This window comes from Arvicola amphibius, chromosome 15 (assembly GCF_903992535.2).
Source record: "Arvicola amphibius chromosome 15, mArvAmp1.2, whole genome shotgun sequence".
NCBI lineage: Eukaryota > Metazoa > Chordata > Mammalia > Rodentia > Cricetidae > Arvicola > Arvicola amphibius.
Window position 1 is genome coordinate 54645304 of NC_052061.1, and position 16066 is coordinate 54661369.

At 41.8% G+C, this 16066-nt stretch overlaps 1 protein-coding gene across 1 annotated transcript in view; it reads left to right on the top strand.

Annotated features, from left to right (window-relative positions):
- Positions 1-15796, top strand: part of Ccny (cyclin Y) — an 83701-nt gene extending 67905 nt beyond the window's left edge. Inside the window, exons 8-10 of the mRNA XM_038312685.1 lie at positions 3155-3321; positions 10798-10960; positions 13501-15796. Coding sequence (XP_038168613.1) covers positions 3155-3321; positions 10798-10960; positions 13501-13617 — 447 coding nt within the window. The 3' untranslated portion in view covers positions 13618-15796. The remainder of the gene's footprint in view (positions 1-3154; positions 3322-10797; positions 10961-13500) is intronic.
- Positions 15797-16066: the final 270 nt, after the last annotated feature.

Sequence of the window (16066 nt, forward strand, 5' to 3'; positions counted from 1 at the left end):
AGATCTGCCTGCCTCTGCCTCCCAAGTGCTATGATTAAAGGTGTGCGCCACCACCGCCCAGCCAGCCTTCACTCTTACTGCTTCCCTATCACTCTTCCTGAACTCCTTACTTTTATTTTGTTGGTCACTATGAGAGACAGAAATCCCATTTTCTTCCTGGGTACTTAGAAGTGTGTAAAGTAGCCTTTCATTCTCCATAATGGAATGAGCCCAGCACAGAGAATAAGTCTGTACTTGCTCCTCTCCCCACCCGATCCCACCCCATCTTTCTGTCTCCAGCTTCAAACCAGGGAAGGAGCTTCCCTGCCTATCTTGCTCTTCACCTCAGGCCTTGGATCTGTTCTGCCTGCTCAGACTCAGGTTTAAAGCTCAGTCCTGTCTCCTTTGCTCAGCATGCTCACAATTTAGGGACATCTTTTGATACATTTTAGACACAACATCTAGTCAACTTACATAGCCTCTTCCCCCTGGTACCTCCTGTTTCTAATGACTATGGCATTAGCCAACTGCACATACCAGAAGCCTTGAGTACTTCCAAGGTAGCTGCTGTTAATGGCTTTTAGGTCATTTTCTGTTGTGGAAGGTCACTTGTTCAATTCCCAGCTGCCCAGACTCCTGAAATAATTACACAGAAACTATATTATTTACAATACTGCTTGTTCGATTAGCTGATGCATATTTCTAGCTCACTCTTGTCTCTTATATTAACCTATTTCTATTCTTTTATATTTTACTATGAGGTTCATGGCCTACCTGCAAGGTTCTGGCTCCCATCTGCCTCTGGCGGGGCTACATGACTTCTTACGTCTCAGCCCTCTTTCTTCCAGCATTCAGTTTAGTTTTCCCCACCTAGCTCTCCTCTGCCTTATCACAGGCCAAGCCAACTTTATTTATTCATTAACCAATAAAAACAACACACATACAGAAGGACCTCACACACCAGTTTCCTGTAAGTGTGTCATATATCAAGATGGTCCCCACTTTAAGCGCTGCTTCTCTCTGTTCAGCCTGATTCATAGTTTTCCTTCCAATGGCTACTTTCTAGTCAGTGTTATTGCACAGCCCTTCTCTGACCTGAACAGTCAGTCAGTGCTGCCACCTGGAGGCTCCTGACATCTCATTTTTTATTGTCTTTGTACATCATTCTTTGCCCATCAGTATAAATCTCTGTGTATGGCAAAGGTTACTTAAGCTAATCTAACTTTGTTGCTATACAGTCCACATAAATGCCTGAGTGTATAGTGGGAAAAGGCTTCTGATCAGTGGCCAACTTTTCTAGCCTACTGAATCTTAAGTTTACTTTGTTTTAATTATTTTGTTCCTGATTAAGTGCAGGGGCAAGTGTTTTAAGAATAACTCACAGTCTCATAAAGAGACCTGGCATCATTATGTGTGTTACAGCCTCCAAGGCGTAAGGAAGACCTTCAGGTAGATAAGGATATCCCCCTAAAAGTGGGAAGAATAGTATGTTCAAAACTTTCCTGGGGAAGCTTAGAAGCAGTACTCCTTGGAGAAAGTATAAATGAGTTGTAAGAAATTTTCTATTAACCTAGTATACCCAAATTATACAAATACTAAAAGTCCCCCAAGTATGCAACAGGCAGAGATCATAACCAAAAGTGGCACATCAGCTGACATGCGGCTCAACTATGCTGGATCTTCGTCAAGCAGCTGTGCTGGCTTTATGCCTTTTGCTATTTTCATCAAATATGACTGTGCTACCCTGCCTTTACAAAAACACAAATAGAACGTCTGTAACATCCAGCAAGATGACTCAGCAGGTGGAGACACTTGTTGCACAAACCTGGAGATCTGCCTTCGACCCCCAGAGCCCCCAGAAAAGTGAAAGGAGAGAGCTGAGTGCATAAAGATGCTCTGGCCTCCAGCTGTGCAGCATGGCACATCCTCACACGTCATACACACAGGTGTTTTTAAAGATGAATTTACTCTATAGGTCAATGATTTCTTGGAAATTAACAAAGACTGAGTGTGAAATACCTTGTAAATTAAAAAATGCATAGATTTGTAGCCTTTACCTTCTTTGTGTGAGAATATATTTTGACCTGTGGCTGCTGGAATTTATACCAGCCTCAGTATTTACAAGATCAGCTACATTTTCACTGTCACAGCTTGTGACCTCCAGCCTAATCCTAGTAAGACTCTCGGGGCCTTCAGCCTTTTAGAAATAAGTATGTCCTGGTGAAGCACGATTAATAAAAACTCAGAGACAGAAATTGGGATTCCAACTGAAGATCTGAAAAGCAAAGCAGACAGCCATTGTCTCTTACTTCTACTTCAGTTTGAAGTGGTGACCCTGCTTCCAGGAATCTCAGAATGAGACTAAGCCTCAGAGGTGTTTCCTCCCATTTTATAATCCTCTCTAGGGCTGGGATTAAAGGCATGTATCACCCAGTTTCTGTGGCACCTAGTGTGGCTCCTGGGATTAAAGGTGTGTGTTAACACTGCCTGGTCGGTAAGGCTGACCAGTGGGGCTGTTTTACTCTCTGATCTTCAGGGAAGTTTTATTTACTAAAATACAAATGAAATGGCCCTGCATCCTGGCACAGTTACAGCTTTCAGTTCAGTGTTTTTATGCAATTCCTGGGTGTGTAAAGGAGGAGTTCTTTGTTTCTTTCTTATGCTTTCTCTTGGGCTCCTTTCCTTTTTGTTGTTTGTTTCGTCCAATCCCAATATGTTAGTGTTTGATTTATCTTACTATAGTTTATAATATTAGTCCTTAGAAGCCTGTTTATTTTCTAACTAGAGACAGAAAGGGAGAAGATCTGGATGAAATAGGAGGTGGAGGAATAGAGGGAGGGAAAACTATAATCAGAATATAGTTTGTGAGAAAAAAATCTATTTTTAAAGAAAAAACAGATTAAAAATTAGATTAATTTATATTTTAAGTATGTTCAACAGATTTTTATGTATATTTGATATATTTTTGTCATTGCCCTTGAATTTGCTTGCTCTTATAAATGACATCATTTTCGAGACTTTTTTAACTGATTACAGCAGATAGTCATATAAAGAAATAAGTATGTCCAGGTAGCCCCTGCCTAAAGGATTGTCGAGGTGGGATTTATGCTGAGTTTACTTTGGTGGAAGAGACAACTTGAAGGCACTTAGCACTGGCTTCCTCATGTCTCCTCAGGTATACCTTGAAAGGCTCTTGACGTATGCAGAGATTGACATCTGTCCAGCCAACTGGAAGCGCATTGTTCTAGGGGCAATCCTGCTGGCCTCTAAGGTGTGGGATGACCAGGCTGTGTGGAATGTAGATTACTGCCAGATCCTGAAAGACATCACAGTGGAGGACATGTAAGTGTGGCCATCACTCTGTTTCAGGGCTGAATTAGAGGCAGACCATGCCTCTTTTGAGTGGCCTATACAGTCTAGTTGCTGGGTCCAGCCTTGGCTTGTATTCAGGTCCTGAGATAGGGAAGGGGTGTTTAATTTTTTTTTTTTTTTTTTTTTTTTTTTTTGGTTTTTTCGAGACAGGGTTTCCCTGTAGTTTCTAGAGCCTGTCCTGGAACTAGCTCTTGTAGACCAGGCTGGCCTCGAACTCAGAGATTCACCTGTTTCTGCCTCCCGAGTGCTGGGATTAAAGGCGTGCGCCACCACCGCCCGGCTAGGGGTGTTTAATGAAAGAAAATTTCTGACCACCAAGTGAATTGCATGTAGGTGACCCCAAATAGCTCAAACTGTCTTTATACTTAAACATACTTTTTCTTACTTGGACAGCTTTATTATTGGCTTCTATTTTTGACTTTTAAGAAATACATCATAATCTTTATGAAAGCCTCCATTGTTCCTCTGTATGTTTCCCCAAATATACCTTCCTACCAAGAAATTAAGGATGCCCAAGTCCCTTGACTAGTAAGTAGTAAGGCCAGAATTTCGATTTCTTCTCGTGAGCAGTTTCTTTCAACTATAATGTTTTTAAATGACTTTTTTTTTCTTGAAATTTAAGTACTTTTCTATACACACACACACACACACACACACACACACACACACACACACACACACACACACACACACACACACACGGAAATTTGGCCAGGGTTCATTCAGCTGAAATTCATTGTAAAGAATTGTTTGGGGGCTGGAGATACAGCTCAAAAGGCTTGCCTCACACATCTAAGATTCTGGGTTGGGCCTCCATTAGTTACAAAAGAGAGATTATTTTGATGACAAAAGAATATATTCTTTTGTTTTACCCTCAGTATCTTAAGCAGTTAAGATATTATAATGAGATTGAATTTTTTTCCTTAAAGGAAACTGCTTCTTCATGATTTGAAAGCATTATGGTGCATGTAGTAATAGTACTCTTGCAAAAGTTCTATGTGTTCCATATTTTGTCAAAAGAAAAGTAATTGTATTTTACATTGCTTTCTGTCCTTTTCTTTGAGCCCTATTGCTGACCAAACTCACTCATTGACAGACAAGCCACAAGCTGACTCTCATCAGGATATTAGCATTTGCTGGATGGCTTCATGGTGGTGACTGAGCAGGGGGGAAAAGCACATAGGAGTACTTGGTTCTAAAGTGTAGACTGTAATCAGGTTTGGTGACAGAATCTTGCAATCCCCAACATCAGGAGGTAGAGACAGGGAGATCCAGAGTTCATAGCCAGAGTGTCAGGAGTTCTCTTGAAGAGAATGGAAGGTGACCTCCTCCATGCCCTTCTTGTGCCCCCTCACCTGCCTCTGGAGACTGCAAGCCTCCATCAGGCCTGCTCCTTTCTCTCCCGACTAAATAGCAATCCGTTGAGGTGCTTTTGTGATGATCCCGCCATTTGTTCTGAGAACCAAATTTCCTATTTTGAATAGGCTGTTAATCTATGCTCTGTGTGTGTGTGTGTGTGTGTGTGTGTGTGTGTGTGTGTGTGTAAGTAGAATGTCACTCACCTTTAATCCTAGCACACAGGAGGAGTCCCAGACCAACCAAATACCAAGACTTACCTCAGAGATAGCAAGGGACAGGTTTCTCTCAACATAATATGTGATTAATAGCATTTAAAGTTGTAAGTGTGAACTAGTGCCTGAGTCCCACCATTATGAGTCCATGTTCTCAGAGTGAGGTTTTAGAGTGTCCCCTTTCTTCATTGAGCTCTATTTCTTTTTGAGTTTGCTCCATCATTAAATCTTTCCCTTAAAATTACCCATAATTGAAAATGTGCATATAGACTGAAACTGTAGTGCTAATATCTGGACTACAATAGTGTCACTTATAGTCGGGCGGTAATAGCACAGGCACTTGGGAGGCAGAGGCAGGCGGATCTCTGTGAGTTTGAGGCCAGCCTGGTCTACAAGAGCTAGTTCCAGGACAGGCTCCAAAGCTACAGAGAAACCCTGTCACCAAAAAAAAAAAAAAAGTGTCACTTACAAAAACCTCTTCATCTCATTAGCGCTCAGTTGATAAAGACAGTATAAAGAGTCAGGTGTGGTGGCACACAACTATAATCCCATCACTAAGAGATAGTGGAGGAGTATGAATTCCAAACCAGCCTGGACCCTGTCTAAAAAATAAAACAGAAAATATGAATCTTTAAAGGTTAGGAGATTAGATAATCTGGGAAACAGATCTATTAAAGATATTGGTATAGCTGATTTTTCTTTCACTTGTTCATATTTTCATGTATGAGTGTTACCTAGTGACATGTTATTCCTGTTGTTTTCTTACCTTTTATAATAGTCAAGAGGCTATGACATTCTAGGGATTTTGGTATATTAGTACCGCTGAATTATTTTGATATTTTTCTCAGTTACATGTTAAATTATAGTCATCTGTTAATACAAATTACTTAAGACCACAAGGTATTCCTTTATTTTCCTATTAACTGGTCACTGAAATTATTTGCTTTGTTAACATTAACAATCCAGAGTTCCAACTTGGGATGAGGAACCTGCTTAAGACTGGATGCTTGGCCTGCTCCCCTCCCAAAACAGAAGAAAGATAACGGAAAGAGGCAGAAGCAATATTGTGCTCCTCCTCAGATGCTGTGGTGGCCAGTCACTGTTAGCAGACAAAAGTGATAGTTGCAGGTGAAGTCTTTCTCCCATGCTGCTGGCTTACTCAGCATGCTTGAAGTATTCTTTTTATTGCAGGTAAATGCACATTCCAGCATGAAGACTTGAACCCACACAGAGCTCTGTAACAGATTCTGGCTATTAGCAGCCAAATTAGATCTTCTTAGAGCTCATTCATTAAAGTTCTGACCCATAAAACTGAGGCCATATCCATAATTGGAGACACAAAGTTTAAAGAAGACATCAAGCTAAAATGGGGTCCTCAGGATGGGTCCTAATTGTGGCAAAGTAAGCCACTAGGCAAGAAAGTTCTCTTGCCTTGACAGCTGACAGTTTGCTATCCAAATGGGACAAGCAGGGCACAAAAGGACTGCCAAACTTTGCATAGACAAGGTAGAACAGCCCTTCAGTAAATTCTGCTTCACAGATTTACTGACATTCTATATCTGTAAGGCCAAAGATGGATACCCAAACATTACAGAGGAACCTTGGGTGAACTGTCCAGGAAGCCAGCTGTTTCTGCCATTTCTCATACTTTTTGGAAGTTGCTTGTTTGCACTTCCTTTTTACTCAGTTAATATTATTTCCTTCTTGGGTCTCTAATGGAGTTGAAGACTTTATAGTTACAGTTTTCCTTTTTACCAAATTCAGAAAAGAAATTCACTAAAGAAATGTAAAGTGTATAAGGTACATCGAAAGATAGTTTTGGATGCTAATACAAGTTAGGATAGAAAGTGAATTAAATACAAGACTTTGGCCTCAACAAGTTAGGATAGATACTGGAATATTTTCTTTGAATTTGTCAAATGCAAATGGACTAGATATTCTTGATGTATTTATTGTCTGTATATATTATACATAGCTATTATAATTACTGTACATAGTTTTATATTAGTTATGGCCTTTAATTTTAGACAAAAAAAGGGAAAACATGGTAATATTGTGTTTGTGCTATATAACAAATAAGATCAGAGGCTAGGCAGTAGTGGCACACACCTTTTATCCCTGTCCTTGGGAGGCAGAGGCAGATCTCTGTGAGTTCAAGACCACCCTGGGCTACATGAAATTGATCCAGTCTAAAAGAGAAACAAAGCCAGGTGGTGGTGGCTCACACCTTTAATCCGAGTACTAAGGAGTCATACACTGTTAATCCTAGCACTAGGGAGCTTGACTAAGTGGAGAGAGGAATATAGGTGGGTCGAGACAGGAGCTCAGGCATTCAGTCTGAGCGTTTTTAGGGACAGGATTGCCCTTTGATCTGAGGATTCAGTAGAATTAAGAACTAGTGACTGACTGCTCTGCTTCTCTGATCTTTCAGCATTTACCCCTGTATCTGACTCCAGATTTTTATTGTTAAAACTAATAAGCATTTGCGTTACACCTAATCAAATATGTCTAGTCTCCCTAGAAGAGGATATTAGGCCACATACAGACAGAGAGATGGTGCAGAAAAGGTAGCCATCTGTAGCCAAGGAGAAAGGCCTCAGGAGATACCTTGGTCTTGGCCTTCCATCCTCCAGAACCATGAGAAAACATTTGTTGCTTTGGATACCCAATCTTCTGGTATTTTGTCCCAGTTACCTGAGCACACTATTGCAGATTTCAGTGTTGGAAAATGTGTCTCACTTGAACAAATACCTGAAAATGGGAAGTAGCTTTGGAACTCAGTTCCAAAGGCATGTTTTCAAAAAGAAAGCTAACCCCTGCTAGAGCTGGAAACAGAGTCTCCAGAGAAATCCCCTTTAACTTAACTAGCAGGGCACTGATACAAATCAAGCCTTTGGCCTTCCTCCCAGGCCCATGGGTTACTATGGCTGCCATGATGCTGTGTTCCCAGCTGCCAGAGGTAGGAAGCAGAAGTGCTTTTCTACAATTGTTAATCACAAACTTCTAGCTTAACTAGTTACACTTAAGAAATGTAGTTGGTGCATAAAAACTTACTAGAACTTTGTACTGGTTTAAAGTCCCATTATCAATTAATTTTCCCAGTATCTGCCAGAAAGTGTTTCAGCCACGTTACTTCTGAGACATTAGGTTCCTCCTGTTCCTGTTTTTGTGATTCTGTGAAATTCATGCTTGTTAATTGTCTGTATGGGTATATAAACTGGAAACCATGTGGGATAAAGAACAGAGAGGAAGAGCATCAAAAGAGGACCAGCAAACAACAGCAAGACATCGAAAGGAAACCATCAGGAGAGCATTGGAGAGAGCAGAGGAAGAATAAATGAGGCTTGATAAAAAGACTTATGTGAGATAATTTATTTAAACCCTCAGATATCTTAGTAGGTTTTTGCCTACTATAGCGATCCTTCTGAATCCTGAGAGATTTAGTGAACTCAACCCCAAAATAAACTTCAATAGGTCTGTGTGCTGCTCAGGGTACCTCATATGAGTAAAGTCACATAGAGTTTACCTTCTTGCAGCTAACAGTCCTTGAATAATGTCCTCGGGGCTCATCTATTTTATGACCTGTCATCATTCTCTTTTTAAGACTGAATACTCTTTCGTTTCATATACAGTGCCCCATTTTGTTTACCCACTCACCTGCCAGTAGTCACTTCCCGGTGCTTCCATGTTGCGTAAGTGTGAATCCCAGTGCTGTGAACACTAGAGATCCCTTCTTGGGACTCCTTTAGTCGTGTACTCCTCACGGGTTGTTGCTACGTGACAGACTTTTGAACTGAGCTCAGTGCTTTAGAAAGACTGGCAAGGTACCAGCTTAAGAAATAACTCTACTCCACTTCTGAGTCCTGCTTTCAGCTTAACTAAATGCACTTAGCCAGTGCAGTTCTGTTTCTGTGCTGTGTTAAACTAGTGTAGCGGTTTCTTTTAAAAGGAGTTTTTATTTATTGACCGGAATGTGTTTCTTATAAATGTTGACACCAGAACTGTTTCCTCGGGATGACCCAGGTGAGGAAGGAAATCAATAAAGCCTTCTTTTCTTTTGTATCATTGTTAGTTTCCTGTTAAGACAGTACGCTTTCAGATCTGTCCTTAAATTCATTCTGTAGATTGAAAAATCAAAACTGGAAATTATTCTTTATTTTATGAGTCTTGTTTGAATCCTCCTCTGTCAAGTTCCAGAAGGCTGGGAATATAGAATGAAGAGATTTTCTTCTTTGAATAAGTTCTGTAGTGATGCCCATTCATCACTAGGGGGCAGTCTGTACCCATAAGCTTAGCTGTTGCTTCACACTCAATGGGATTACTTTTATTAAATCTCACTTAAATAAAGCATAGTTGCTTGAAGTTTAAAAACCAAAATCCCAAATAACACTAATTTAAAGTCCTTAAAAGTATAAAATGCAGCACAGTTTGTTTATTTGGTACATGTGAGCTCTGTTCACAAGAACATACAAAAACAAACAAGATTGTTCTATTTTATTTTCCAAATAAAAGACCTGAGAAAATGTCGCTTGGAACTCCATCAACAGCTTCCTCTTTTACCTCCTTTCTTCCTTCCATCTATATGTATTTTGTGTGCTTGCTGGGATTTCAGTTCTTCTCTGCCCAATAGCTCCGGCTCTGATCTTAGCCCCTCTGTCTCAGCTGCTGTGAAGTGTGGGTCTCTGTGATTGTCACAGCTTCTTACAGCATAATGAAATGGTTTTTAGGTGCAAGTTGAGTGGGACTCAGTTTAGCCTGGGAGCAAGATAGTGCTGCACTGGTTCAGGTCTGAAGAGTGATGTGCAGAATGGACAGGACCCACCCAAATTCAGCTTCACAACTGGGGAGTAGAGGCCAGACTTGTAGCAAGAGGTTCCTTTGGTGGCAGTTCCCAATCTCTGGCTGTCCCTTCCCACCAGAGCTCTACCCTCCCTACTCACATCTTCTCTTTGCTTGTCTAGAAAATCAGCTGGCGTGAAGAGCAGGTGCCCTGGCTGAGACAAGTAGAAGCCAACTACACCAAACAGTTTTGGTGTGCTCTGACAGAAGTTCAGAATCAGGTGCTCCAGGGCATTGACCAACATGCTGGGTACTTCCTTTCTGGAGAAAAACTAGGACTAGCTCCACAATAGTAACAAGTATGCCTGCTTTGAAAGGTGAATGCGATGTTCTCAATACTGACTTTTGAAAATTCACTCTGACTGTTCTTTTTATCAAAATAAAAGTGAGCTATTTGGATGAACTGAGACATCTCTCTTCTCCCTGTGGAGACCGTCCACACGGGACCTGTTAGAAAGTCCAGTCTGTAGACCAGCCAAGCTGAAGTTAGAGTAGGGGTAGTCTGTCAGCTTCTTTAACATGTACCCCCTCTCCCAGCTCAATTCCCAGGCTAATGGAACTTCTTTAAGGACTGGAGCTAGAATTGAACCCTTCCCTTAGTCTTTTCCTATAGGAAGCCCCTAAATACTGCGCGCGCGCGCACGCGCACACACACACACACACACACACACACGTTGAGGAGATACAGACCTCAGCTACATGGGCCGGCTTCTCTAGGTATCTTCTGAGACTCGGGCCTGTCCTTACCATTCTTGATGAATTCATTACAGGTAAGGGATGACCATTGTCTGTTTCATGACTTAGAGACAAAAATCTCCCTAATGCAGTTCTTATTGATCATCTTTCTGGGCTCCAGCTCATATAGATTTGCTTCTTAATACACATTTAACAGTAGTATTTCGTAGCTGGTGTTCAACCAAGCAGTAATTAGATAAACTTTCTTCCTGGAGGATACAGTTTTCTGGAGTCTAGTCTTCAGTCGGTTGGCAGTACTAGAAGGCGACTAAGCGAGGCTGTTGCTGCTTTTGTTCTGCAGGAATGAGCTGGAGCGACAGTTCCTAGAACTGCTACAGTTCAACATCAATGTTCCTTCCAGCGTGTATGCCAAGTATTATTTTGATCTTCGTTCTCTGGCAGAAGCAAACAACCTGAGCTTTCCCCTGGAGCCCCTAAGCAGGGAGCGTGCCCACAAGCTTGAGGTAAGTAGATTCACACTCTGCTGCAGGGCATTGTCCCATTACCATCTCTGTCCAACACGCTGTCTCTCAGTGTGTGCTGTGCGATGAACGGGACCCTAGGTGGATAACTAACTATGTATGTGTTTCATTTTAACAACCAGATGGCAGTTTTTACTTAATGTACACCAAGTGTATTTTAAAATCAAACATTTTTAACATCCTTGTGTTTATGGTTTTGCTTTGTTTTGTTTTTATGATTATAAGCCCACAAAATAAGTATTTCCCAGCATCCTTTTTTTAAAGTGGGAAAAAGCTGCCAAGTGACCTTAGCAATTGAGAATCCAGAAAAGCTTTTATTATTATTATTTTTTAAAGGATTCTTTTGTGGTTGGAGTTGAGGCCTGCCTCACTGTTCATGATCTAGGTTGAAGGCTGTTGTTCTAACCTGTGACTATTTATCACAGAAAATGTGTATTTCCACCCATTCGTCACATCTGTGAAAGCAGAGAGGAGGAAGGTAGGAAAGGCACAGTGGTGAGAAGGAGCACCAGTGAGATTCCCCTTCTTCATTTGTGCTGACCCTGACCTCATCCCTCTGGACTTCAGCCCGTAGGCAATATAATCTCATCCGTAGAGCCTGTTGTAGTTTGGTTTCTTCGCTATGATAAAACACTGACCAATACCATCTTGAGTAGGATAGAATTATACTTCTACATCATTGAAAGGGAAGACAAGGCAAGAGCCAAAACAGAGGCCCTGAGAGGAATGCCACATAATGGTTTGCTCAGCATGCTTTATTATACAACTCAGGGCCACCTGCCCAGGAGTGGCACTGGCTATAAGCCAGTCTGATAGAAGCATTTTCTCAGTTAAGGTTTTGTCTTCCCTAATGACTCTAGCTTATGTCAAGTTGACAAAAAAAAAAAAAAAGGCACAAAGCCTTAAACCACAGGGGAAGATGGGAGACCACAGGAAAGATGGGAAGACAGGAGAGCCCTTTTCAGACTCACTAAGGCCTGTGGTGTTTACCTACTGCTTGTACCCCCCCTTCAGGGTGTCGCTCTGACAGGGCCAATAGTTGGATACAATCAAGCCAGAGATGAAAAGTGATTTGTTATTGTTTGGTTTTGGTTTCTGCAGAAGTTTTATATAGTGTGAATTTCCTCCACATTCCTTCTGTTGAACACTATTCTAGTTTTCTTGCTGTGGCTGTATACAATGTCCTGACAGCAGCATGGGAAAGAAAGGATTTAGGCTAAAATTACCGTTTTATAGTTTATTATTTCAAAGAAAGTGAAAGAAGCTAGTAAAGCAAGGGAAGAAGCTGGGTGCCTAGCACTGGATTAAAACAGAACTGCAAGTGTGGATCTCTGTGAGTTTGAGGCCAGCCTGGTCTACAGAGCAAGTTCCGGGGCAGGCACCAAATCTACACAGAGAAACCCTATCTCAAAAAACAAACAAACCAACAGAACTGCCAGGAGATACTGATGTCATCTCACCTGCTAAGATTTGCACCGGTGGCTCTTGACCATGCTGGTTGTGCAGTGCACCTTTACAGGCTGAGTATTTGTCTTTTAAAAAATTATCCTCGCTGGGCGTGTGCACGCCTCTAATCCTACCACTCAGGAGACAGAGGCAAACAGATCTCTGTGAGTTCAAGGCCAGCCTGGCCCGCAGATCTAGTTCTAGTTTTCTAGGGCTGTTACACAGAGAAGCCCTGTCTCAAAAATAAAAAAAAAAAATACTCTCAGATGGGCTCAAGAGTGTTTTTCTCTGTCTACATGTCAGAGAAAGCTGTTATTACCATATACAGAGAGATAAAGAGGAAATATTGCTATCTGTGGCTATGAATTCAGAGATACTTGCTAATCTTAGGAAGTTTACATAAAAGAACTTGATCCAAGAATTCTGATGCCCCTGAACAATCAGACTTGTGTTTTTATTATGTTCACCCGTATTGTGTGCCACCATGTGAGGGGTAAGGCCTCTCAGCCTGGTAGTCTTCTGCTTTCCACTTGACCATGACTTGCACATGGATGCCTGTCTCTTTTCTCTCCTCCGGCCCTTCTTCTCTGCTGCTGCTGAAGTTATTTTTCTAAAATGCTGTTTTGAATTTTAACATATTCTCTTAAAAGGTACTGGCAGATTTATGCTGGCTGTAGACTACAAAGTCTTTCCATCCTGGCCCTGTGTGATCTTTCCATCCCTCAGAGTCCATGAGTCTGGCTCACCAACACCCACCATATCAGTTGGCTCCTAGGAAAAACCCTGGACCCTAGGTTTTTCTGCTACCATTGTTCTTATGGTTGTCTCTCACTAATGCATCCTCATTGTAGTTGTCCCTCGCAGTAGAATTGTGCATTCCCTCCCTTCTGCTTCCAAAATAATGAGGACACACACACACCACCACCACCATCCAGTTTTCAAACAGGGTTGGAGTTGTGCCGGGCAGCAAGGCCTATTGAGCCAGCAAAGGCAGGCAGCCTTGCAGAGCCCCTGACTAAGGGGTCCCCTTGAGTGCTGGTGTATGCCCTGACTTATACTGTCTTTCTTTCTCTCAGGCCATCTCTCGTCTCTGTGAGGACAAGTACAAGGACCTGAGAAAACCCATGAGGAAGCGGTCAGCAAGTGCTGACAACCTGATTCTGCCACGGTGGTCCCCCGCCATCATCTCCTAACTAGGGCGCTCTTCTGAGGTCATGCCATCCCTTGGTTTCTCCTCTTGTTTGAGAAAAGATGAACTTGGGGTGGTTTGTTTTGTTCTTTTTTCCCCCCTTCTGTTTGAACACAGCCCTGTCAAGGCTGCCTTCACGCCTGCCTCCACACTGCGTTGTGCACACTAAGGGGCTTTAGGGGACGTGAAATCAGTGTTCTGGCACCCGGTATCAAGCTTTCCCGGCCGTCATGAACAGCACTTCTTTCATGGAGGAAAAAGACTCTAATCCTGGAGAGGAAATGAAGGAAAGGGAAGTTGTATTGAGGCGGAGAATACTTAGAAGCTTGACTGTTTCTGGGTCCCTGTCTGGTCATAAATACCAGGTGGAGCCAGAGGTAGGTAGCAGAGTCGAGTGCACATCCGAGTCCGGAGTGCCATACTGTGCCCTTGGAATGGGTATGCTCTGTAAGACTTCCTGCGTTCCTTCTTGCTGCTTTCTTGGGATTGGGGTGGGGGTTGTTTGTTCATTTTTATTCTGGTTTGGTTTTGATCCCACAGAGCAGAGAATATAGTTTGTACCCACCATGGCACAGACACCCAAATAAATAGTGCTGATTTGTTTATCTCTGCATCATCTTCTTGAGCTGTCTTCCTCACAAGTGAGATGTGCTTATTGTGTTTCTACACACTTGCTTATATGATTCCCCTCCAACAATAGCAGGATTAACTTAACTGTAGTGCTGAACCAAAAGTCTCCCTCTCCTGCCTCACTCCAAGAACGTTCTATCTGGATTACATGGGTGCTTGTGCCTTCCAGTTTCCTTACAATTGGTTGTTCTTGGTTTTGTTTTTGTCAGCCCTCTCCTTCCCTGGTTCTCTTTCTCTGCTAACATGAAGGTGGAATTACAAAACTCAGTCAGACTTTGTGGCTGAAGGCAATGGTCCTCAGCATAGGCGTCCTGGAGAGAGAAGCATCCAGGGAGCCAGGTTTGCCTGACCTCATTGTGAGGAGCCGTGTCCATGTGCTCCCTGCCTAGTCATTCTTCTACTTCCACGTCCATTGTTGCAAGCAATATTCTTCTTGACTTTTATATGTTTACTTTAAATCAAATTTAGTCTATTTGTATACAATTTTTTTAAAAATCTAAAATTTAAAAAAAAGTGTGGGGGAGGGAGTGGGTGGGTGGGTATTCCAGTGGGAAGATCACTAGAGGAAAAATGTTACTATTTCCTGAGGTATTTTTCACAGAATGGTTGAATAAAAAAAAACTCAACTTGCATTTTCATTGTGGGTGCTTGGAGAAGCTACACAAACTGTGAAGGCTCATGCTTCCTTAATTATAACCAACGTTTGTGTTTTCTGACTGTTTCTGATTTGCTTTGGGGCTAGATCAGACTCTTGTTGAGTAAAATAAAGGGTTAAAGGTGCCCTGTCAACGACAAAATCTGACCTGAAGTCCAAGAGTCCAAGTCACTCACCCACAAGTGCTTTGCTTCTGCTCATCGTAGGTTGCAGTGACCAAGGTTTGTGAGTTTTTCATTGTTTGAGACACTTAGCATCCGGTTTGTTACATCCTCCTCTGTGTGAGCTGGGAAGAGTTTAGAATTGTCTGTTAATTAGTGTTGAATACTCAGAAATCATCTGCCTGACCCCAACAGGTCCCTCTCCATGGAACACACTTTGGAAATGAAAAAGAACAAATTGTCAGAATCCCAAGAGCATGGAGCCAGAAATGTTACAGTCAGGGTTCAGTGGAGTGTGTTTTGCAGTCATGTTTCTAGTCAGAAGTGTGAGCAGTTCTGGCCTACACGTCCAAAACAGGAAGTAAAAAATTAACTACCCTCCTATTGCACCTTTGATGATTTGTTCTGAGTGGGAAACAAAATCAGCTTATCTCTTCAAGAACCTTAAACAGAGGCTAAAAGTGTAGGAAAGTGTCATTTTGTATTCTCTCATCTCTAGAACTCTAAAAGGGACCTATTTTTCTTAGCCAAATATGAATACCTCTTAGATAAGTTCCTTCCTCTCGTGTAAAATACCTTATTTTACCAGCCCGTTTCAGAAAAGAACTGCTGACTTGATTGCAGAAATCTTATTTTTATTCCTTTTATTTGAATGGGAGATTTGGAAATTGACTTATGTAAATATTTCAATGCACCTGATACTATTTTGTGGAGTTTATTAAACTACTTTAAAAGATTGTACAGTCTATTTATTGTATGTGTGTACACACAGTCTGATATCTGACATCAATAGTGACTCCTTAAAGCCTGGCTCAGTTTTATTCAGACTGATGGCTATTGTGTTTAAGCCTTGTGCACTGGACTCTACCTCTGAATAGGAAACTTCCCTACACATCAGTGAGTGTTAATTTGTATTAATTGATTGTGTTTCTTGCACTAAGGATTTCAGTTGTACCTTTTAGCCTGAATCACTAGGCATGTAGGTAGAGACACATTTCATTTTCTTT